The 25,922-nt window shown below is 37.1% G+C and overlaps 2 protein-coding genes across 4 annotated transcripts in view; one reads left to right on the forward strand and one right to left on the reverse strand.

Annotated features, from left to right (window-relative positions):
- Positions 1-1,818: 1,818 nt before the first annotated feature.
- On the reverse strand, positions 1,819-21,619 carry LOC126779459 (dipeptidyl peptidase 9). Of its 2 annotated transcripts, none has more exons than XM_050503435.1 (19): positions 21,124-21,619; positions 16,787-16,988; positions 15,865-16,043; positions 15,000-15,097; positions 13,837-13,939; positions 13,258-13,385; positions 12,798-12,918; positions 11,886-12,042; positions 11,134-11,308; positions 10,443-10,552; positions 9,811-9,963; positions 9,324-9,495; positions 9,090-9,179; positions 8,772-8,938; positions 8,050-8,193; positions 7,136-7,214; positions 5,990-6,182; positions 4,969-5,080; positions 1,819-4,703 (listed from the first exon to the last, which is right to left on the reverse strand). In XM_050503435.1, the coding sequence occupies exons 1-19, from the start codon at positions 21,405-21,407 to the stop codon at positions 4,611-4,613; spliced, it is 2,760 nt and encodes a 919-aa protein (XP_050359392.1). In that variant the 5' UTR covers positions 21,408-21,619; the 3' UTR covers positions 1,819-4,610. The 2 variants fall into 2 exon arrangements, with proteins under 2 accessions (XP_050359392.1, XP_050359391.1); XM_050503434.1 differs by having other exon boundaries at positions 12,798-12,924.
- A 322-nt stretch (positions 21,620-21,941) lies between these two features.
- LOC126779450 (unextended protein-like) overlaps positions 21,942-25,922 on the forward strand; it is a 40,877-nt gene continuing 36,896 nt past the window's right edge. For both annotated transcript variants that reach the window (XM_050503417.1, XM_050503418.1), the window contains exon 1: positions 21,942-22,476. In XM_050503417.1, coding sequence (XP_050359374.1) covers positions 22,022-22,476 — 455 coding nt within the window. In that variant the 5' untranslated portion in view covers positions 21,942-22,021. The remainder of the gene's footprint in view (positions 22,477-25,922) is intronic.

The raw sequence follows: 25,922 nt of genomic DNA on the forward strand, positions 1-25,922 counted from the left end.
AATAATATGCTGGGACATTTTTCACACACGGCCATCTGATCCCAAATTAAGCTTGTACAGAGCTTGTGCTATGGAAACCAGACAACTGATATACCACATATACTACTTTTCTTTTGTAAATACATACTTATATAGATAATTACACCCAGACTAAGGACAAACAGTTCATGCAGACAAATGTCTGTCCTGGGTGGGAATCGAACCCACAACCTTCGGCGTGAAAGGCAAGTATCCACCAACCACGCCAACCGGCTCGACAAATATTTATATATTATATCATCATTATACACCTCATTTAAATAATCCGAAGCAAAGAAAAGACCTCGAGGATCTATAAGTATATTCTGTAAGAGGAACCTCGAAACTCACCGAAAAAATCGTGAAATGTCAGAAAGTGATGTGCGACATGGCCATTGTAATCATAACATTACAAGGATACACGTATAAAAAAGTATATCGCCATAATTCGGTTGTCAACTGATTATAAACCTCGAATTAATCGTTTTAAAAATGGAACACCAAATCATACAAATTGATGTCACCGATCAAATCACTCAATTACTCGTAAAAAATCAACAAATCACAAGACGTGTCAATAATGAATTCATTAATTTCTGCCCATAAACAAAATGGCGGATTAAAATTAGCGGGCGTCTTTTTTTTTTAACAAAACTGTTGTAGGGATAAAGGAAACTCATAACTATATAATACAATTGAAAAGCATAATATAAACCTTAAGGCCACTTCTCTACTTGAGGACAAGTTTTGAAGATAACTCACGAGCTTCATTGCGGGATTATCAGAAAAATGTAGGTTTCCTCACGAGATTTTTCTTTACCGCTGAGCACGATATCTACACTAACATTATAAATCGTACGTTTTCAAAGCAAAGCCACTGAACCGATTTTGATAAAACTTTATATGAAGCAAGTTTGAATGGAGGTAGGCTACTTTTTTACCTAATACGGCGGGTATTAGGTAAAATAAGTATTATATAAATATAAAGATATTCTAGTTAGTAGTCGTAGTAACAGCCTGTGAAGGTCCCACTGCTGGGCTAAAGGCGGCCTCTCCCTTTTTGAGGAGATGGTTTTGGAGCTTATTACACCACGCTGCTCCAATACTACTGGTGGTAGGGCTTTGTGCAAGCTCGTCTGGGTAGGTACCACCCACTCATCAGATATTCTACCGCAAAACAGCAATACTTGATATTGGTGTGTTCCGGTTTGAAGGGTGAGTGAGCCAGTGTAATTACAGGCACAATTGACATAAAATCTTAGTTCCCAAGGTTGGTGGCGCATTGGATATGTAAGCGATGGTTGACATTTCTTACAATGCCAATGTCTAAGAGCGTTGGTGACCACTTACCATCAGGTGACCCATATGCTATCTAAAAAAAAAATGCGGGTTGGTGGAGTACACATTTGGCAGAATTTCAATGAAATTACACATATGCAAGTTTCCTCACGATGTTTTCCTTCACCGTCAAGCACGGGATGAATTATAATCACAAATTAAGCACATGGAAATTCAGTAGTCAGCCCCGGTTTGAACCCACGATCATCGGTTAAAATTCACGCGTTCTTACCACTGGGCCATCTCGGCAATACTAGTTGCCCGTCATGAATTTCGAAATAAGAATTTCATTTATAAATTTGTTAAAAAAAAAAACTCGATCGAAGCGCCACCTACCGGATATAATCTAAACCACACAGGGAACCACACAAAATTTACAACAAGCTATGTTCATTCATTTCTACGTATGTATAACACAAGTACAGAAAATTTACAATCTAATTAAAATAAAAAAAAAAAACCTTTAAAATTCATTAAAATATTTTATTTCATAATAACAGTTAAGAAACTTATAATATCGATGACTTTTTGCTGTTAAACTAGTATTATGCGATAACGTGTCAATAGTCAATAGTACGCTTACATTACAATAGCATATATACAGAAATTATACCCATTTTAAAACTATTATTTAAACCTGAAATGCAAACGAAAGAGGTTTTACAAAAAAAAAAAAAAATAATAAGGCGCGAAAAATTACTATTAAAAAAAATGGCGCGAAAAACATCATGTGACTGAAGCTTCTAGCTTTTAAACGCTTAAATGTTACTGAGGGATGAGACATGCTTGAAAAATTACTGTCGAAGGTAAATATTTCCTACAGTGTCAATGTTTATAGGCGACGGTGACCACTTATCATCCGGTGACCCAGTTGGCCATTAGCCAGTGCACCTTCCTGATTGATAAAAATCAGTACCAGGGCTTACAAGTATGAACGCAGAAATACCAAATTTAAACAGGTTTTAAAACTATTTGTCACGGCAGCATGCGAAAGCGATCCCGTAGCGCTCCTCGTTAAGACGGAAAGGATACCGCTGGTTTTTTAGTGGGTATTCCGATGTTCGGGACGCACTCGGCGCCTTGGACACCGGCGAGCCCCACATACCCCCCACCACTGTTCCCGTAGGGGAAATGCGTAACGCGATTTTCCAGAGTTAAAAAAAAACACTTCAGCTGTAGTTCGTAGTTAACACTAAGAATTGCTTTCATAGCAAATCGATCCGTCTTATATATAAAGAGCAAAATTGTATTCGCGAAGGAAATATTTGGATAATTAACGTATTTTTATTTCACAAATGGGATTGTGGACCTTATTTATATACAGACATGAATCGATTTCCATTACAAATGTTTTCAATTATTTCACTAAATATAGATATAAAAAAATGCACATTATTCTATATATACTTTAGTACTATGATTGAATTTGTTATTTACTTGGATAAACTTTTTTGTTGTTAATTTACAACAGAAAAATATTGACATAATTAATATTGCTTATAATTATTATATAAGTAAATAATAATCATAAATTAAATAAAACTTTAAACTGTTTTCGCTGACCATACATTACACCATTTAAATAAACTTTTATAAAACTGTTTTACAGTAATGATATTTAATATTGCATATTGAGTATTTATTTATTACGCTGGCAATTATTAACGTAAAAGATAAGAAAAACTATTTTTTTTTCTAATTCTATTGAAACCTATAAGAATACATATGAATTAATTTTTATGTAATGTCTAATTAAATAATTACTAAATCAATATACGTGAAACTTTTTAAGCTATTGACGTGACAAGTATGAATTTCGTTTTATTATATATTTATGGTATATACTTGATATTAACAACAAAAATTATTTAAAAAATCCCTTTAAAAGACTAAATTTCCTGAGATCTATTGAGACCATTGAGATAAAAACCGACAAAAAGATTTGAAAAATTATTAAATATATTCAACCATAGCCCAGTGAGTGAGTGAGTGAGTGAGTGAGTGAGTGAGTGAGTGAGTTAATCGGTAATAGAGCTTCCGAGTAGTTACCCACTCATCATATACTCTATCGCTGATTGTGTTTTTGAAGGGTGAAGTCCTGGTGAAGAATTTAATCCTCGTGCTATTTAAATATTCTATAGTGTTACATAACAATGTAGTACAATTCAATGGCGAAACCCCATGGAATCCAGCTGTGTATCGTTCGCATCACATAAATGGGATGTTAATGTGGGGTGAAGACCATACGTACCACCATAAAGTACGAACATACGAACACACATACGCTTTTATAATTAGTAAGATTAACAGAGAGAAGATCGTATGTTTGTTTGTGTATCACTACATATTATAAAAGTTCTTCCCGCTACGTCTGTCTGTTTGTCCGCGATAAACTCAAAAACTACTGATCGGATTTTCATGCGGTTTTCACCAATAAACAAAATGATTCACGAGAAAGGTTCAGGTGTATGATTAATTAGTGTATTTGTGTAAATTGGCTGAAATATGACGATGATTGTTGACGATGTCGGAAATCATGCCGACTGGGTGTTTTTCTGACTTGCGCCACATAAACCAATACACATGTATTGCATAGAGTACCCGTGCAAAACCGGGCCAGGTAGCTAGTCCTTAAATATATAATACTTTTGTACAAATTCATTTGAAAAAAAAAAAAAACATTATCACTGGGTTTTTAAACGGAATACATTTTTAAATTATTAAGTACAAAGCTTTATAGAGTTCAGACTTGTTAACAAGAAACCGCTCGAAACTGTTATGTTAGTGTGAAAGCGCAATTACACAAAAATACATATAAAAACATATATAAATTAATTCGTCGAAAAATACTCAATTTCAAATAAATTTATACAAAGTTTGAGTTAAAAAAAAAACTCGGTAATTGTTATAATTTTATTATATTTTATCTAGTTTGAGCCGCTTCTTGTCGGATGAAACCGGTTTTTTATCTGAACGAATCTGGTTATCGAGAAAATTCCAAAGATTATTTCGTTTATTTATACCAATATTATATTGCATTGTTCATGAATTAAAATTTTCACTTGAGTATTACTTTTCAGAAAAAAAAACCATTAATACTTATAAAATTAAGAAAAAAAAAAATACTTTTAAGTTTATATTAGACTCTTTACCGCATAATACTGTTCAATCGGTTAGTTATACTTGGCATCTGGTAGCTTAACTGTGGACTGTATGGTAGCGTTACCGGTCGAGCTACCAACGGCCGAGACGTATTAGAGGTTTTCGTGTAGGAAGTGGAGTAGGGTCGCCTCGTAGTGCTTGGAGGCGTGCATCGCTCTCAGGGAGTGTCGCTCACCGGGATATACCTGAAATATTATTATTACATATATTTATGTATAGATTAACATACATATATATATATATATATATATATATATATATATATATATATATATATATATAACGATTACGTATTACGTACTGTCGTGTTCCAGTTTGGTTTGTACCCAGTAAACGATTGTTACAAAACAATTCAAATGTCTACGGCAGGTCGATTACCACCAGCTCGAGCGTTTGTTCTATGGATATAAATAAAAAATATATCTAAAATAAATAATATAAGATAAACACCTGAACTCTGTGCGGTTTCCCGAGACGTATCAACTCTGACAGGAGAGCTGCCGTGTGACAGAAGTGGACGTTCTCATCTGCAAGACCGTGGATTATCAGCAATCTGCCTTCTCTGCAATTATTAAATTAATTCATTGATTATCTGTGGACAATAGCACTGGCAGCATCGTTTTTAATGTATAAGCATTTTAACATTAGGGCTTACTGAGCGTCAGATGACGTCAGCGTAAGTTTAGTTATTGTAAATGCGTCAATGTTTGCGTAAGACCTCGTGAATACCTCAGCACTTAAACCATTTTTACTATTAAACACTTTATTCGTTCATCATTCATAAATAACGTCTCCAAGATTTTTCTGTGGGTATTTATTTTATAAATCAGCTCGGAGACGTTTGTGTGTTTGTAGTAGTGTGATACACGCAATTATTAAAACCGGAATCGATCAGTTTGCGTCTCTTGTTTGTTACTCACGTCAAAAGTAGCGTCAGCAGTGTCATTCTGTTAACCTTACTTTATTTTTTTTTTACTAATTAGTTCATCATACGACGGATAGTTCTAAATGACGTCACAAGATATGACGTCAATAATGTCACAATGACAAACGTTAACAGTGGAAATGTTTAATGCTATAGCTGTAGAGGTATAGACAAAATGTTTGTCTGCATGTTACTGAATAAATAAATATATTTCACGCTAGAGGAAATTTGGATATGATATGAGAACAAATTACCAGAGTAAAACATTTAATTAAATTAATTATTGTTAATTTTTAACCAAAATTTATTTTATTTACGTATAATTTCATACATATATTAATTTAATTATTTTAATGTACAATGGTGTGATCTCGAAATATATTTGCGTGTATTAGATACATACAAAGGAATCATAACATCTGAAAAACTACATTTCATGCAAATAAATGTATATTGTTATTATTAGCATAAACGATTTAGGATGAGTACGAAATGTCTGGAGCCGAAGATGCTCGTGATAACAGAGGGGCTGAACAACAAGCGGACCTGTCGGGGAAGAAGGGCGCATGCGCGAGCACGCTGGCGCGCGAGTACGCGTGCGGCGCGGCGGCCGGGTGCCCCATGTAGCGCTCCGTGTAGGCCGTGTCGTACAGCCGCCAGCACGTCACGGGCGCGCCCGCCACGCACACCTTGAACACGGTGGGCCGCGTCGCCAGCCCCAGCAGCGCCAGGTACCCGCCTGCGGGACGCGCGGGGTCAGTACGAAACTCCAGCGGGTAGAGTGCGACTTCATGCAACTCTGAATTGTCACGTGCTCGATTTGCGTATAAAAGCAATCATCATCTCGTCAAACGGTGAAGGAAAACGTCGTGCGGAAACCTGCATCTGGATGAAAATCTGCCCCGTGTATCCACCGACTCGCATTGGAGCATCGCAGTGGAGTAAGCCCCAAAGCTTCTCCTCAAATATAGAGGAGATCTTAGCCCAGCAGTGGGACATTTACAGGATGTTAATTTACTAAATAAATCATAATGATTTAAAAGTAGATTTACTATAACTATTTCTCTCCGGCGGAGAGGGTTCTTAAATTAACAAAAAATTAAACTGTCCTCTTGGGATTCAAGCTTGCTTCATACCAAATTTCATTAAATCGGTTCAGTGATTTAGCAACAGACATACAAAATTACTTTCGCATTTATAATATTAGTACAAATTATTATTATTATTATATGTATGTTCTATTCAGCTGATTCTATATATATATATATAGAATATTAAGGCAGACGAGCATATGGGCCACCTGATGGTAAGTGGTCACCAACGCCCATAGACATTGGCATTGTAAGAAATATTAACCATCGCTTACATATCCAATGCGCCACCAACCTTGGGAACTAAGATGTTATGTCCCTTGTGCCTGTGATTACACTGGCTCACTCACCTTTCAAACCGGAACACAACAATAGCAAGTACTGCTGCTTTGCGGTAGAATATCTGATGAGTGGGTGGTACCTACACAGACGAGCTTGCACTATGCCCAACCACCATATATATATATAAAGACTCTGTGTTCGTATATACAACCTTTAACATCTTATTTATTGCGTTCGTGTATGTACCACATAATGGTCACCAGCTTTACGAACGCAACAAATAAATGAATTGTAATAAATAATAAAAATTGATACTCGCCATAACTCCATCCGTGTATCGCGACCCTATCCATGTCGATACACCCGGTTTCTTTCGCCAGCCACTGTAATACTTCAACCTGAAAAAAAAAGAAGCCGCTTTTTATTTTCATCTAAAATATTTAAATTATAGTTAAGTTATTAATATCAGTGGGTTCAAACCCGGGAAAGCATCACTGAATTTTTATGTGAGGAAACCTGCATGTATGTAATTCCACTAAAATTGTGCCACATATTCCATACGTATTCCACCAACCCGCATTGGAGCAACGTGGTGGAATAAGTTCTATACTTCTCCTCAAATAAAAAAAGGGGGAGAGGAGGCCTTAGCCCAGCGGTGGGACATTCACAAGCCGTTACTACTACTAATATCAGGAACTATAAATCTTGTTTTCCTTTTAAAAACGCAATTCTATTAAAACGAATTCGGACTGTAGTTAAAATATAATAAAAACAATATTGGCAGCGGTGGGATTCGAGCCCACGCCTCCGAAGAGACTGGTGCCTTAAACCAGCGCCTTAGACCGCTCGGCCAAGCTACCTTCCATTATAATGGTGAAATATTTGACCTAATATTATCTTTATAATACACACTATCTGAATGCTGTATTTTTATTTTAATAAGAATTTTATTAGTAAGCCTAATAAGTAAAGTACAGCTATATTGATGAAAGCAAAACAATATTGAACTTTAGGTGAATATTTTTTTGGATTAGAATTGTATTTCACCCACATTTTGTGAATATGAGCAAACAAGTTGTTAATTTTTTTAACTTAATGTTAAATTCAAATTCATTTTGTATTCCATGATCAAAGCAAACATCGTAAGAAAGCCTGCATGTGTCAGATGGAGTCTGCCACAAGTGCCTATTTTCCAGAAAGCCTATTTTCCAGCAGGACACATGATAATGTTACCTGATCATCCAGTTCGACCTGGCCCATCTTCCCCCGTATCGCCGCCTCCCACGCCCGGCCCCTGTGCTTGGACCCCCGCGAGTCCACGGCGACCACGTTGAAACCACGCGCCGCCAGCATGTGCATGCGGAGCTGTCGGATGCCCTGGAAATATCCATTATATTTACTAGCGACAATCAGAATCTGGATCACATAGACCTTGGATACAGTCTACATGATTTTGTCGACAAAAAGACATTCAATACTTTTACCAGAGAAAATCTTATGAATTATCTACATATTATAGAACAAAGTCCCAACCCCGCGCCTGTCTGTGTGTCCGCGATAAACTCAAAAACTACCGAATGGATTTTTATACGGTTTTCATCAATGGATAGAATGATAAATAAGAAAGGTTTAGGCGTATAATTAATTTCATATTTTACGAAAATTGTTTAAAATTTGATGAAATCATGTCGACTTGGGAGTTTAAATGGCGTTCACTGCGTAATTTAAAAGATTTATAATATTGTGTATTACGATATGAACGTTTTATCTAGACTCTTATTTTATCTGTACGAAGCCGGGGCAGGTGGTTAGTACCAATATAAAGGACGCGCTACATAAGAAACGACATATTTTTTTATAAAATTAGTATTATGAAAGTCAAGAGATACACAGTAGACAATGGAAGGTGTGTGGTTGGTACCACCGGTTGGGTCTCCACAGCGTGCAGTACTCACTCGGTAGCTGTTGGTGACGGTCTGCACCTCTGGCCCGCCGTACACGTGCAGCACGGTGGGGCGGCGGCCGGCCCCCCTGGCGCGCCACAGCGTGCAGTAGGCGCGCAGCCCGCACGACAGGCGAGCGCTCAGGATCTGCGGCGCAGGCGCGGCCGACAGCAGGCGCTCTGCAACGAGACGGCTACTTGAGGCGTATCCTGACGGTAGGCCTGCTGGCGAGCTGGACGGGTCCAGAGGCAGTTGCACTGACCTCTATCTCAGGAAGCTCGAAATATTTAAATCGGACCACAATCGTAGCAGATAGTAACAAGTATTAACCTTTAACGAGTATGGACACGTCGTTTTCGTCGTCGCCGTCGCCGACTCGACTGTCCCACGTGCCGTTGAACGACCGAGCGTCTGACGTTTCTGGAATTGAAAATTACCAATCAATGGCCGTTTCAAATAAGTATTATTTGCATGCAGAGCGATACTTATGCGTTTTTTACGCATTAATACATATTTTTTATATGTAAGCTACAAAATGTTACGTGGTGACGTAACGAGCGGTACCGTGCGCGCGCTCGGCCAGCGCGCCGCACGCCCGCAGCGCCACGCGCGCGCCTGGCGGGCCGCGCTCGCCGCGCGCGCCGGGCGGGGCCGGCGGGCCGTGCTCCACGCGCAGCACGCGCGTGCTCGGCGCGCTGCTGATGTTGGACGACGTGATCACCGCCGCCGAGCACTCCTGCGGGGGCGCAGTTTTGTTTAATAATTTCATTTTTCACCCATAAAAACCGATTATGACAACCAAGTATTATGACTAGCCAATCGGACCACCGGCCAGGCCTTTTAGACCTACAAACAATATTAACACTACCGGGAGGAAGTGCAAAGAGGCAAACATCGCAGCTCATACCCCATAACGTCAGCCTAACACATGACCGCAAAAAAAAAAAAACAAAAATACACAAGAGCACAATATCAGCATAATATAAATATATACTTTTATTATTTAATTCAATATAGTTATTTTAATGAGGAAAATACATAAATGTAATACCTCATCCATGTCGACGGTGTGCGAGTGTCCCACGGTTGTCAACAGCGTGACGCTCTGTGGTGCGGGCGGGTCGTAGGAGGTCACGTACAAGTGGCGCTCCAGCGGCGTCTCGCGGAGCCCCACGAAGTACACCAACCCCCGAGACTCATCCACCTAATAATTAATTTCATTATTAAAAACAACTATAAAATGTACATGCAATTTTGGTCCTTCAAGCCGGATATAAGAGTACATTCAATATTCAAATTTTCTGTCAAGTCAATATGTAAAACGTTAAGTACTTTTAAACAATTACTTCATTAAATCACGTAAATGCTATTCAGTTTTATCTTCTATATACATATATATAATGACTTGTTTACCATAAAAATATAAACAAATTACACTGTTAAAATTCTTCTAATAAATATCACACAATTTTTGTTATTACTCATTTAACCAAACATATATACCATGTGATATATACATAGCAATAATGTCACTAGTGAGGACCTTGTCATTGCAGTCTTCTAGAATAAAGACAGACAGACGATCCATCCAGATCCATATACTTTTAGATATAACTCAATTTCGCCATGCTATGGCTAATCCCATATGCTATGAATATTGTCAATGGGAACATATAATCGTACCCATATTTTCCTTCCCATCACCTCCCACTCCCCGCTAGTGATGGGCTGCTTGCTGATCACGCTTGGACCGAGAGCGTTCGATTCGTCTTCCGTTATCATGTCTATTACAGCTGTGAAAAAATTATATATAAATTAAATAAAGCGAAACTGAGCGAAAGCGAGTACTCTGCGACTTATTATTATTGATTAATTTTGTACTTTTGGTAGAGCTTTGTACTGGTGGCAAGCCCGTCTGGGTAGGTACCACCCACTCATCATATATTCTAGGGCGTTTGGTGACCACTTACCATCAGGTGGCCCATATGCTCGTCCGCCTTCCTATTCTAAAAAAAAAGTCTTGTATAGTATTTACTTGTAATGTAAGTATTTACTTTACAATACAACATCACCACAAAATTAATCACTCATTCAACACATATCTTATCCGTGACCGTAACCGTAACAGCCTGTGAATATCCCACTGCTGGGCTAAAGGCCTCCTCTCCCTTTCTGAGGAGAAGGTTTGAGCTTATTCCACCACGCTGCTCCAGTGCGGGTTTTTGGAATACACATGTGGCAGAATTTCAGTGAAATTTTACACATGCAGGTTTCCCAGCGATGATTTTACAGTGCAAATGGTTATGTGCGGTGGTGACTTACCATCAAGTAGCCTATTTGACATTGTACCTATCTATTTATATTTTAAGCTTACAGGTGGCTCTCTTGGCTGGCACCGCACACGTCACGAGGTAGAGATGCAAGTGGCCCGTCTCCTCGGACGCCCAGATGAACCTCATCGTTCCTGGCGCAGCCGGCAGGAAGTACAGGATGTCGTGTACGTTCACCCACGCGTCCGGCGCCGTCTCCGATATCAGGACTTGGATTTGCTGAAGAATTATTACAGTGTTATAAACTTTTAGTAAATTTTTAAGAGATATTACAAAGACGGGAAGTGTGTTACGAATGGAATCGACTTAGACGAGGAGCGAGTACACACGAGTGATCGAGGGAGACAAACTATGATTAAAAAAAAACAGTAAAAAATATTAGGCATAGACAATTGACTTTAAATTACTAAATTGATCTAGGAGGGCCAGGAAGTAGTTGAACGGACAAGGAGGGAGCTGAGTCGAAGTGGTATAATAATAATAATAATATCCTGGGACATTATTCACACACGGCCATCTTATCCCAAATTAAGCTCGTACAGAGCTCGTACTATGGAAACCAGACAACTGATATACTACATATACTACTTTTCCTTTTTAAATACATACTTATATAGATAATTACACCCAGACTCAGGACAAACAGACATGTTCATGCACACAAATATCTGTCCTGGGTGGGAATCGAACCCACAACCTTCGACGTGAAAGGCAAGTATCTACCAACCACGCTAACCGGCTCGTCAATATATACAACAAAGAAGTGGCTCAGGCAGCTAGAGCGAGGTCAACTTGCCTGCTCGCTGCAGTGTACGTGCGCTTCTTCCCCGCAGTCGGCGGGCTGCAGGCTGGTCGGCGCCGACTCGTACACGCCCCGGGAACTGAACTCACTGACCGGCACCAGCGCCAGCTCCAGCCGCTGCTGCTTGCGGTCCAGCAGCTGCACCCACACGCTGGGGGGGGGGGTGTCATGTACAGTTAGACACTACATAATCATACATTTATTTTTACTACTTTTAATTGCGATAAGCAGTCTTACTATCAGTTGCCATTAAATGTATATGATTGATAAAAAAGTATAATTACTGATATTTTTACCAGTTCTTCATGATAGAATCTAAATTCCGAACCGGTGGTATTAAAATTAATCTTCTTAAATAGCGATTCAAAGATGTAATTAAATATACTACTGGCGGTAGGGCTTTGTGCGAGCTCGTCTGGGTAGGTACCACCCACTCATCAGATATTCTACCGCAAAACAGCAGTACTTGGTATTGTTGTGTTCCGGTTTGAAGGGTGAGTGAGCCAGTGTAATTACAGGCACAAGGGACATAACATCTTACTTCCCAAGATTGGTGGCGCATTGGCGATGTAAGCGATGGTTAACATTTCTTACAATGCCAATGTCTATGGGCGTTGGTGACTTACCATCAGGTGGCCCATATGCTCTTCCGCCTTCCTATTCTATAAAAAAATATATACTTTTACAAGAAAATGAAATTCTCACTTTTCACGTCTAGGCTTAATTTAAATCGTATGAAACTGCGAAGCTTTTCTTCTTATATTATATATACCAAATCATTCTCCGGAAAGCGCTGCATATTCTAATATAAGTTTTATTCATATTGGTTTAGTAGCTTTTTCAATTAGACCTTTTTAATAAAAACGTCTCCTCATTTGTTCCTATAGATATTGATTTGTAACTTACTATGTACCACAAGGCGTCCAGCCGACCCTCGCTAAATATTCGAACCAGGGGAATGTCTCTTTGAGCGATTGTCGCAGCTGGTACCATCTGATGTCAGTCACTTCCATTAATTCGCTGCAGTCTGAAACTGTCGAGGTGAATTTATTCTAAAAGTAATCGACGTTTAAAGTAAAAGTAAATACTCCCCCCCCCCCTCTTTTAAGGAGGATGTTTGGCTCTATGGCTCCATGGCTATGTTACTGATTTTCATCTAACACCATGCTCTATGCAATGTTTTCCATCAATACCGAGCAAGATATTAAGAATTTTAAACATAATAAGGCACATGAAATTTCGGTGGAGCTTGGCTGACAGTCAGACGATTCACACATCTTCTTCACCATCTGGGCTAAGACCGGGTGGAAATATTAGTACCGTCGTCAAAACAATAATTGCTGTTATTGTTAAAAACGTAACATACCTTGTGGTGTGTGGTCCGAGTGTCCTTCCTGGTAATAGTCCAGGACGGTGGTTGGGGTAGTCTTTTGCAGTCTAAATGTTACCATCTTCAAAATAGATTTCGCATTCGGTGTACCGGCGCGTGGAAATCTAGAATAGAAAAAAACAAATATTTTCTTTACCGAATGTGTCATGTCGTAATTCAGACTTGCTATGTACCAATTTCCATAGCCCTTTCAAAGAATTAAGGATTGGCATACAAACTTGTGATGAAAAAAACAAACAAACAATGATCGTGGGTTCAAACCCGGGCATGCTCCACTGAATTTTCATGTGCTTAATTTGTGCTTATAATTCATCTCGTGCTTAACGTTGAAGGCAAACATCGTGAGGAAACCTGCATGTGTCTAATTTTACTGAAATTCTGCCCCATGTGTATTGTGAATACGCATTGGAGCAGCGCGTTGGAATAAGCTCCAAGCTATCTCCTCAAAAAGGGAGAGTAGGCCTTAGCCCAGCAGTGGGACATTCACAGGCTGTTACTGTACTATATGCAAATTTTCATCCCCTTTGACGTCAGAGACGGAGTACTGGAAATTACCTGAACTCCTCAATCTCACCGCTGGAGCTCTGCGAGGACGGGAAGCTGAATATTTTCACGTCACTCTCGTCTACCTCCTCGTACACTATCCGAAATACGTCATCTGTCAAAATAACATTTCATTACACATAGACAAGACTCACTTCACTATTTTTTTTAATTCACACAGATACGGCACATTCGGTTTTTATTTTCGGACATTTTTATAATAATTTTTACATGTTAATGATGAATCGACTCGCCAATACGTTTATAACATAGAATATATTATAAAATTTGAATTGCATAAAATATTTATAATTAATGTACATATGTTTTAAGTGGCGTAGCTATGTCAATATAACTTATCAATCGATCAAGCTTTTTATTTGTATAACCAAGTGTTAAAAAAAGTCTATGGTCTATATATATATATAAAAGTGTAAAAATGTCTATGGTCAATATGAAAAGGATTTTTTTTTCTTATATATATATCTTGAAAAAATATATAGAACGCAGTTTTGACGAAGAAATTAATAGCCTTTTATTTTAAGCTTTTGAGATTACAATATACTATCAACCATAATTACAGAATTAAAAAAAAAAGACAATAAAATTTCGGAGTTAATATATTATATAAGCTATGACTTTAATTCAACTGTTAGTATCCAACAGATCATAACGATTGATCTTTAATGGTGGTAGAGCTTTACAGCAGTACTTGGTATTGTTGTGTTCCGATTTGAAGGATAAGTGAGCCAGTGTAATTACAGGCACAAGGGACATAACATCTTAGTTCCCAAGGTTGGTGGCGCATTGGTGATGTAAGCGATGGTTAACATTTCTTACAATGCCAATGTCTATGGGCGTTGGTGACCACTTACCATCCAGGCCTATATGCCTTCCTATTCTATAAAATAAAAAAACTATTCTATAGTTTAAAATCTAAACAAAAACAGGTGCACTCTCAATTCCCTCACTATTATAATCGGATGGGATAGCAATCCAGCTCGACCGGAAAGAGTTCAGGCGCACGACCAACGGCTTTACGTGTTTTCCGAGACACGGGAGTGTACACACTACCAACTTGACCAGGGGTTTGATACCTCAGCAATTCGAATCTCCAGCCTTTATATCAAGCCACTAGAGCAACGGGGCAGTCGACTTCATCATATACAACTTACCATCTCGCTTCGGTTGCCACCAGATGCCCGTATACCGTGAGAATTCTTCCTGTGTGACGTAACATGGTACTCCAGCTTGGCGAGGGTCATCTGCTAAGCTGGAAACATTTTTTTTAAATAAAATAACTGCTGAATCGATTTGAATGAAACTTCAATTAATGCGTTAATAGTGAAATGGTTACGGGCCGCCTAGCGATTTAAAAGTAGCTGATTAGGTCCTGAGTGGGGTCATATAGACCCCACTCTTAACACAAAACTGTACCCTTAATTGCAAGGGTGAATATGTATATTTGTAACTCCCTAGCAAAAAAATTTACTTGCGTATTAATATAATTATTTGTACTCAAGATGTTGAATCTTACCCGATGATAGTGGGTTCAAGCCCAGGCAAGCACCACTAAAATTTCATGTGTTTAATTTGTGTTATAATTCATCTCGTGCTTGACTATGAAGGAACACATCGTGAGGAAACCTGCATGTGTCTAATTTCACTGAAATTCTGTCACATGTGTATTCCAACCTGCATTGGAGCAGCATGGAGCTTATTCCAATAAGCTCCAAAAAAACCTTCTCCTCAAAAAAAAAAGGAGAAGAGGCCTTAGCCCAGCAGTATATTGTGTGTCAATATTAACAAAAAACATTTCTAATAATGAAGTTTTATTTATAAAATTTGATATACAACTTAATAACTGTACAACAACATCTTGTTTATTATTTAATTTAGCCTTGAACTGTAAAGTTCTATCTCCGAAGAAGACCTCTGTGTCTTTCCACCCAAAATATTAGGTTTTTAGGGGGATCCCCTAGAGTTTTAGAAGAAACATGTATTGTTATTGGATTTTATAAAGCGAGAAATAAAACTCACCGTTCATCCCTTCCCTTACACGCATATGTCAGTCGAGCCGGTCGTTTTAGATTATCACCCGCGAGCCATATGTCTCCCCTCGCTGCGTGAGCGACGAGCGAGGGCATCGAGGGACACATCGCTGGCGTGAGGGGCGCCCCCCAGCCGGTACTGAGGGAGCGCGGGACTAGAGGTGGTGACTGTGAACAACAAAATGTCTAATATATAAGTATGATATTTATATATATGTATATATAAGTTATATATCTAAAGATGGCCCAACCTTAGATTTACAAGTTACATACGATTCGCTAAAAGCTGTGCTGTATTATAAACTACAAACAGTTCTCGATTATTATATATTTATTTTTTATACTATTTAACATAGCTGCTTGTAATTTAATTTTACTTCTTAAGTTATATGGTAATATATAACGTCATGTACATCGCCAATGTTTATGCACGATGATGACCACTTGCCATTGGATAACCCATTTTTCAGTCCACCTTTCCAGCAGCCCGAAGTCCAGAAGCTGGTAGTGCACACTCGTGGCTCGGCCTCTTTCCGGCCGTGTCGGATTGCCGTCCCATCGGATTTATTAGAGTGACAGAAGAAAGAGTCCGCCTCTGTTTGCACTCTGTTTAAGCACTATAATATATCCTACGCAGTTGGCTAATCTCTCTTCATATTAGCCGCGGTAGGCGAAATAGGGGGACAGGGGAACAATATAAAAAAAAAACAATAGCACACATGCAAAGCATAGATTATGAGAGCGAAGACATAAAGAGTGCATCTGTGTTTGCGCACACACTTGTGCACTATAATATATCCCACGCAGTTGGCTAATCTCTCTTGAGATTGACAACTGTGACCGAAATCGGTCATCGTGATATCATATAAAACAAAAAACAATAGCACGTATGGAAAGCATAGGAATGTCACCTGATTTGGTCCTTCCTCAGCGACAAACAAGGACGAGGCACATGGGAAAAGCACCCTGCCGGTCTTCGGATGCAGTTCGTAGGACGCTATGCCCCACCCGGCCACCCTCTGCCGCTCCCATAGCAACTGCTCCTCCCTCGACCACTTCCCCGACGACACACCGAGTGCTATGTTTGATTCAATCAGTGGTTTCCAATCCAACCTGGAAATGGAAATGATGATTAAAATATCCACACAAAATATATTTATTTATTGTTCTGAAACTTTTAATTTAAATAAAGCAAGTAAACTTTTTATCTAAGAACTAGTTTTCACGTGTTAGGAAAGGAGGCCTTGTTAAAATGTAGCGTACGCCCTTTTTTGGCGTCTTTCAAGCTTGCTTCATATCTAATTTTATCAAAATGGGTTCAATGGTGTAGAGGTGATCGTGAAAGCTTCACACATAGAATTACTGTGACTTATTACGGTTAAGGCGACAATTTTGAACAGCACAGGAGACGTTGTAGTACACAAGTGTGTGCGCAAACACAAGTGCCCTTATTATTCCTTCACTCTCACGATCCGATGGGACGGCAATCCGACACAACGGGAGAGAGTTCAGACGCGAATTCAGACAGGTTTCTCTTCCAAGATCGGAATGCCACTGAGAATATATTGATAGAACCCAGTTATTATTGTCCTGGCTCAAAATTCGAACTCAGGACCTAGGGATCTACAGCCTTATAACTGAATCACTAGACCAACGCAGACATAATGATAAACCTGTATTTGTTATAATAATCACACAATAAGATTACATTCAAATTTGTTTATGTGTAAATATCTTAACGCTCGGTACACGGTAACTGAGACTTCGAGCGTTAGATGACGTCAGCGTAAAATTTCGAGCATCAGATGACGTTACCGTAAGATTAGTAATTGTAGGCGCGTCAATGTGTGCGTGAGATTGGCACACGAGCTCACGTGTTTACACGTCAATTCTCGTGAATACCTCGGCAATTACACCATTTAGTATCTTTAACTTATGGTAACATTAAAATTACTAATTATTTAGTCTAGTCTCTTACGATCGATGACGTAATAACATTTTAAAAATGACATTCCAAGACGTATTATACTATCAGAAAAAAAGTCCATTGTGTGTAGTAGTGTATTTATGGTGACAAAACTCTTTTTCATCAACCGACTTAATTACAATTTGTTCGATTAGACTAAAGTAAATGCGAATTTCTAGAACAAACCAAATAATAAGACGACCGAGCTTCATTCGTTTTCTTTATACATTTGTGAAAAATTGGTATTTTTCGTCAGGAAATACATCATATTATATGGACACCATAAAAGACCGGCAAACCGACATGTGCTTGGAGAAGGATACCCTCGGACAGTTCCTTAGGTAAGAACAAACCCCTATCCCCTATTTCATACTCCATACGTAACATCCGATTCTCTATATCGTCGTTAGTATATAAGTAGTTATGTCGTGTTATAAGTAAAATACATTAATAAAGAACCGTTTGTAGTATATAATACAACAGAGATATTAGCAAATCGCATGTAATATGTAAATATTATATTTATTCATATTTACTCCTTCTATTGCAATACATTTGCATACCCAAATATAAAACTTTGAAGACCTTCGTTTTATAATGAAAACAAAGGCCTTTGCAAAGACTTAAGGTATTCCCATCCAAATTTTAAACGACATGTAATCAACCGTACAGTACATTAACAGCCTGTGAATGTCCCACTGCTGGGCCTCCTCTCCCTTTTTGAGGAGGTTTGGAGCTTATTCCACTACGCTGCTCCGATGCGGGTTTGTGGAATACACATGTGGCCCAGTGGTAAGAACGCGTGAATCTTAACCGATGATCGTGGGTTCAAACCCGGGCAAGCACCACTGAACTCTTTTGAGTACATAAGACACTATATTTATACGATTTTGAGATTGGATAAGATTATGACACATACTACCACCAGACGCCAATCCTTAATATTCATGTGTTCTGGTTCGAAGAGTGAGTGAGCCATTGTTGCTACAGACACAATAGACATATTATCTTAGTTACCGAGTCCGGTAAGGGATTTGCCAGTCCGCCTACCTACTTTAAATAAAGAAATAATTAAACGAACTTTCCGCGGTAAAAGCCGCAAGTTAAAATAATTAAAAAAAAAACTACTAATGCTAAGTTTAACATCATCCATTATTTTACAAGATCATAAATAACAAATATTGCATGAAAACTATCATTACTCCTTGCAAATTAGATTAAATATTATTTTAAGTGGACAATTAAATCGTAAATCGATTGATTGTGTTATTGAAATTTCTATTGTTTATATTAATAACGTTCGTGATAATATCAATTGTTGATAAAAATGGAAAAATTTAATTATTAACATTAATTTAATCAATTATTTGCGTCCTTATAAACGTAGTACAGAACAGTAACAGCCTTTTAATGTCCCACTGCTGGGCTAAGGCCTCGTCTCCCTTTTGAGGAGAAGGTTTGGAGCTTATTCCTCCACGCTGCTCCAATGCGGGTTGGTAGAATACACATGTGGCATAATTTCAATGAAATTAGTCACATGCAGGTTACCTCACAATGTTTTCCGTCACCGTCAAGTACGAGAGTAATTATAAACACAAATTAAGCACAAGAAAATTCAATGGTACTTGCCCGGGTTTGAACCCACGATCATCGGTTAAGATTCACGCTTCCTAACCACTAGGGCATCTCGGCTCATAAGCGTAACGGGTGATTAATTAAACTATGTCACGTCTTCTTCTTTTGAATGTCAAATCAGTGACGACAGAAAGAGAGATCAATGATTAAATAAACAGTTGCTAAGCAACGTGTATAAGGCCGTTAAGTTTAAACTAACCAACCGCGTTTTTTATATTTGTTTATGCACGGAGTCGGATTTAAAGGTTGGAGCCCTGGGAAAAACCAAAGTGGATTGGAGGCCCCAAGGTACCTGGGGATAATGTTACAAAAAATATAACATTTGAATTTATAAATCTGTTATTAATATACTTTAAAACGTAGCAAAGGTACATCAAGACCGATCTTAAAACTTATCTCCAAAAATGCATCTAAAAAAAAACTTCTTCCGTTTGGCCATGGTAGACATAAAATGGCTGACATCTTGGTTTAAAATCATCATTGAATTATATAACACTTTATATTTTGTAATTTACGTAAATACTTAAATATATTTTTTTATTTAAAAAAAAAAATAAAAAAATATTTTATTGTACTTCATTTATATGAAATTTATTTTAAGACTGTAACATCATTATGCAGAGATTGCTTTGCGATAAGATCTCCCTCTGCATCTTATATAGCATCAAATGACTTATATTGTAAAAATAATATAAATATATTTATATATATATTTGTTACTAATTTTCGAGAGAGAGTTACGGGGTGGGGGGTGCAAGGTCCTTCCTTGGGATTCAAGCTTGCTTCATATTCAACTTCATCAAAATCGGTTCAGTCGTTTAGCCATGAGAATGCAGCATATAGAGAGTGTAGCAGATAAACAGAGTTACTTTCACATACATAATATTAAGCATAGATGTAAAATACATAATATTATAGTGATATGTGTAGTATATAATAATAATATCATGGCACATTTATCACACACGGCCATCTGATCCCAAATTAAGCTTGTACAGAGCTCGTACTATGGAAACCTGAATGAAGACAACTGATATACTATATGTACTATTTTTCTTTTGTAAATACATACTTATAAAGATAATTACACCCAGACTCAGAACAAACAGACATGTTCTATAATAAAAACAATAACCAATCATTAACATTTATATAGAATTTTTTTTATTTAAATTTTAAATGTATATTCATACATCTATTATAACCAATTCCAATTGGAGCAGTTTAGTGGGAGCTACTTCTTCTCTATTGGAGGGCTTATCCTAGCAGTGGGACATTGACAGGCTGATACCTTATTTCTTTTATTCTTCTATTTATAATTAATAGGAAACTAATTTAGTTTATGTTTCCATATTTATAATATAAATAAATAATTAAAAATTATTATGGGCTTTATAAAGTCTATCAAAGTGGAAATCTAATCACATTGTGAATATAATTTGTGTTAAATTAAATTATAATGAAATGTGTCCATAGCACATTATTTTCTATGATTAATTTAAGTTTAAAACTTTATTTTGAATTATAGTAATTTAAAGGTATATCAACTCTTTAAAACTACAATAAATATTCTAATGTAATTTTGTATGTCAGGAATTTTATAAAAATAAAACAGAAGAAACAGAAGTGTTAAATTTGTTTATCTACCTTGCATTACTGGTGTGCTGGGTGGGGCTGATATCGGTGTACAGGAGCGTGATCTCCCACCCGTTCTGCGGGGTCCTTAAGAAGTATATCCTCGTATTTCCATTACCAAGTTTCCTGAATGATATTGCCATGGGTACCATTGTGGACAAAGACGATAGTTCTTTTCTTAAGTCGTGTACTGCTTGCCGCACCTCCGCCCAACTGTATTTCTTCGGAGTATCTTCACAATCCACAGCCGCAGCTCCATCTCCGGCCTCCCTTAACTCCATATTCACGGTTTCCATACAAAAAAATCTATTTAACGAAAAGCCCTTGTCATGACGACCCTCAACATTGAACAATGATTCGTTCAATACATTCGTGTATACTTAATTAATATATTTTAACTAATTTCATGTTTAAATGTATAAATTCGGTCTCATTATAATTTGTAATTACGTGATAATTATTAATATTTTTCTAAATCGAGCCAACACACTGATTTTTGACTTTTCTTGCCAAATGGCACAGATGTAAAAATAATCCGCCCATTACACACAGATATTAATGAAATGTCAAACACAGCTGATAAACATTTAAAATTTTATTATCTGTAACACCTGAAAGCAACTTGCAAAAAGAAAAATATTTATTTAAATTGTAACTAAAAGATAAAAAAAACATTTTATATGAAAATAGAGTTTATATGGTTTACTTCAATGTAAATAAATTTAAATAGCGGTGCCTGATATTTTAAGATCTTTACAGTAGCAATATTTTATCCGGATATGACAACATTTTTACGAATACTGCAGTTCCGGCAACAATTGCCGCCTAACTGTCAATAGAGAAAAACATGTCGCTGTTGATGTGAATTACGAGATATCTTGTTTTCTTTTCAACGTTTCGATCCATTGAAATGGCTCGTGTGTCTTATGTGTCACGGACTTGTGGGATATTATTATTATTTATTTTACAAGTGCACGCTGCAAAGAATATTACGTTGGAACCGCGGATAGTGTCTTTTAAAGTAGAAGCGAAATCGTGCGTTGATTTTCGATGTAAATATTTATTATTGGTGAACGGTAGTGAATTTTTGGGACATAATTCGTTAAGATTAACGTCAAGTGAAGGCGCTAGAGGTAGTAATTGTGATACAATATACCCGAATTACGAATTAAGAGAAGTTGAAACATCGCAGTGGCTCTCGAAAGTGGAAATATACATACCGAAAGTATATGAGAAATTATATTTTTGTTTGCGACATACGGAGCAAGAGAACAGTCCAGTCGCAGGGAAATGGATTCATCAAGGTGGAGATCTATTTTTGCATCCCGATATCGACGGCCGTTCATCTTTAAATGGTGCTAACAGGTAACACTTAATAAGCATATCAATCTTATAAATTGCTAGAAATATGATATTGTGACTAATCGGTTTGTGTAATGTTAGCGTAATTTAATATATATTTTGCTTTGCGTTCAAGTGACTCAATCACTCTATTAGTAATTGTTTATTTATTTTTTTCAAATACCTTCTTATTAAATGGATTTTAAGTTGAAATTTTTAAAAAAATAAATATTATTTTTCTCTTAATTAATTAATCTCATAATAAAGTTGTAAATTACAATGGTTAATATTTTCACTTATATATATATATATAATGTAAAAAATATAAATAACCGTATCTTTTATATCAAATTTATTAGTTTTTGTGGCTAAGGTACTGTTCCGATTTTGATGAAATTTGGTATGAAGCAAGCTTTAACGTTAAGCAAGGATATAGAATAGGCTTTCTTTATACACGGGTGATAACTAATTTGGTAATGTAACTTTGATGTCAATGCAATAATATGGTACCATGGTAAGAGGCTATTATCTGACTTAACTACTTGCTCAAAACATCTCAGTGTTTGGACTCGTTGAAATTGCCTTGAAAAGTACTATAGACCTGTACTTTATTCCAATCGAAGATGGATTAGAGATAAACAAACCTTAGATTTACATATTTCATGCGATTTGCTGATAGCTCTGCTGTATTTAATACTTGATTAATTCACCTTTATTTATAATACAACACTATTCCACTTAATTAGTTATATAATCGTTTTAATTTAACGTCCAAAGCTTATTATAACTTGGTGGACATTTAAAACGTAATTTACTCGCCAATCCATAATAAATATAGATAAATCAAGATCTTGACCAATATAGCTCCATATTCAAGTTGTTTATTTCCTTTTACACCTCTTGTTGTTGAATAGGATTGAATAGGTTATAGATAGTGACCAGAGTATCGTGGAAGCCGAGGCATGACCGCAGAGAATACCTTATCTACTCAACATATTAAATTCTTGAAATCTTGAGAGAGACATGATTTCAATAGATGTTGGTTTTTATTTATTACTAGCTGACCCGTGCCCACTTTGTTGGGTGGTAAAGATTTTTACTCGTGATCGATTGGCCGAATATAAATTAAATTGTCTCACGTATTTGATATTTTTAAATTATCTAAATAAATTGACGTGTTGTATATGGAAAACACCGTCTAATAGAAATATCACTCAATAGATTACAACACGGTGTCTTTTACATACCTATGTCGTATTATCTCTTTAACCATTGGTCCAAATTATATGCAGTAAAAGGGAAAAATCTTTTGTTTTAAACACTTGAAGCCATAAGTTCACTTATTTTGATAAGAATTCATAATTGTTGATAATATGACCAATAAATATGACCTAACGATTTAAATAATTTTTTTTTATATAAAAAACTATTTTTTGTGACTTAAATATAAAACTTAGACATACGCTGTCTCTCAATCATAAATCTCTCATTGTTAAGCAGCGTTCGTAAGAAACGTTTTCGTTCGACCGTTTTTTCTCTGACTAACTTTGCAAATCCCACTGCCACGAAAAAGTCTTTTCATTTTTCGAATTAATATATAGCCTATGACACTCACAAATGAAGTGGCTTTCTAATGGTAAAAGAATTTTCAAAATCCGTTAAGTATATCCAGAGATTACCCCGTACAACCTCACAAACTTTACCTCTTTATAATATTATTGGTAATATATTGGTATGGATAGTTATTATCGCATTCAACGTGGATGAGTTCCAAGATCTTAGAATATCACGACAGTTCCATCCATTCCGATAAAACATGATATGCTAGAGAACAATTTTAAGGGGATATTGAATCTGTTCAGGAGCAAAGCATCTCAGAATAATTGGTCATAAGTACAATGACAACTAGTTTTAGTTAAGACAATCTTACCCCGGATAGAAAAATAAAAATATGTTTAGAATTATCTTTCCTTTAATACAGTTCTATTCCAATTGAATAAGGACTAAAAATAAACAAATCTTACATTTATATATTACATTCGATTTGACTGCCTCGTTGGTCCAGTGGCTTGATATAAGGCTGCAGACCCGGAGGTGCTGGGCTCAATTCCCAGGTCGGGCCAATAAAAAGTTATTGGGTTTTTCTGTCAGAAAATTCTCAGTAGCAGCCCGGAGTCTGGAAATTGGAAGTGTGTTCACTCCCGTGCCTCGGAAAGCACGTAAAGCCGTTGGTCCTGCGCCTGAACTCTTTCCGGTCGTGTCGGATTGCCGTCCCATCGGATTATGAGAGTTAGGGAATAGAGAGTGCACCTGTGTTTGCGCACACACTTGTGCACTATAATATCTCCTGCGTAGTTGGCTAATCTCACGATTGGCCGCCGTGGCCGATATCGGTCTGGAGGACAATATATGCGATTTATATATACAGAACATACGTTGTCATGGGTACGGAAAAACACATAGTACCTAACAGCCTCCCTTTCACACATAACTGGTGGTAGGGCTTTGTGCAAGCTCGTCTGGGTAGGTACCACCCACTCATCAGATATTCTACCGCAAAACAGCAATACTTGATATTGTTGTGTTCCGGTTTGAAGGGTGAGTGAGCCAGTGTAATTACAGGCACAAGGGACATAAAATCTTAGTTCCCAAGGTTGGTGGCGCATTGGATATGTAAGCGATGGTTGACATTTCTTACAATGCCAATGTCTAAGAGCGTTGGTGACCACTTACCATCAGGTGGCCCATATGCTCGTCCGCCTTCCTATTCTATAAAAAAAAAAAAACATTGTAGGTATATAAAATTCTCGTAACAATTATAATATATTATATAAAACTAATGTATAATCATAAGTCGGTTTTCAATATCCCACAAATAAGGTACTAAGTGAATTCATAGAATAGCAATGCAATCGAAGCCAGTCTTAAAAATCAATAGTTCGTAACACATTCCAAAAGCGATATGCGAGGGTGTGGAATTGCATATATTTTTTACAGTGTTTTTTTAATGTTTATGGTCGAACGTGATTATTAGGTTGCCCATTAACGTTGTTACTTTTAAAAAATGACGTTGCCGAAAGGGGCCGGTAATTTTTTTCTATTCTATTTTTAAATTTGAATAATATTTTAAGCGTTTCAGAAAAGAAAACATAGGATATAGTGCACTAGGAATCGTCGGCGACTTCGCCCGCGTTTTAGGGGAATTCCCGTCCTTTCCCGTATTAAGTAAAAATCTGTTCGTTCTTGGGGTTCGAACTAGCTTCATACCAGAATTTATGAAAACCTGTTCTGTAGTTTAGCCTTGAAAGCGTAACAGGCATACAGAGTTACTTTCGCATTTATAATATTAGTATACATAGATTAGAACAACTGTTGAAAGATTTTAAGTGTTTTTTTTTTTTATTAAAATATAAACCTTATGCAAGATATCCGATATAAAGTGCCAAGTTAAAATGCGATTTCTTTTAAAG

Source organism: Nymphalis io, chromosome 29, assembly GCF_905147045.1.
Source record: "Nymphalis io chromosome 29, ilAglIoxx1.1, whole genome shotgun sequence".
Lineage (NCBI taxonomy): Eukaryota > Metazoa > Arthropoda > Insecta > Lepidoptera > Nymphalidae > Nymphalis > Nymphalis io.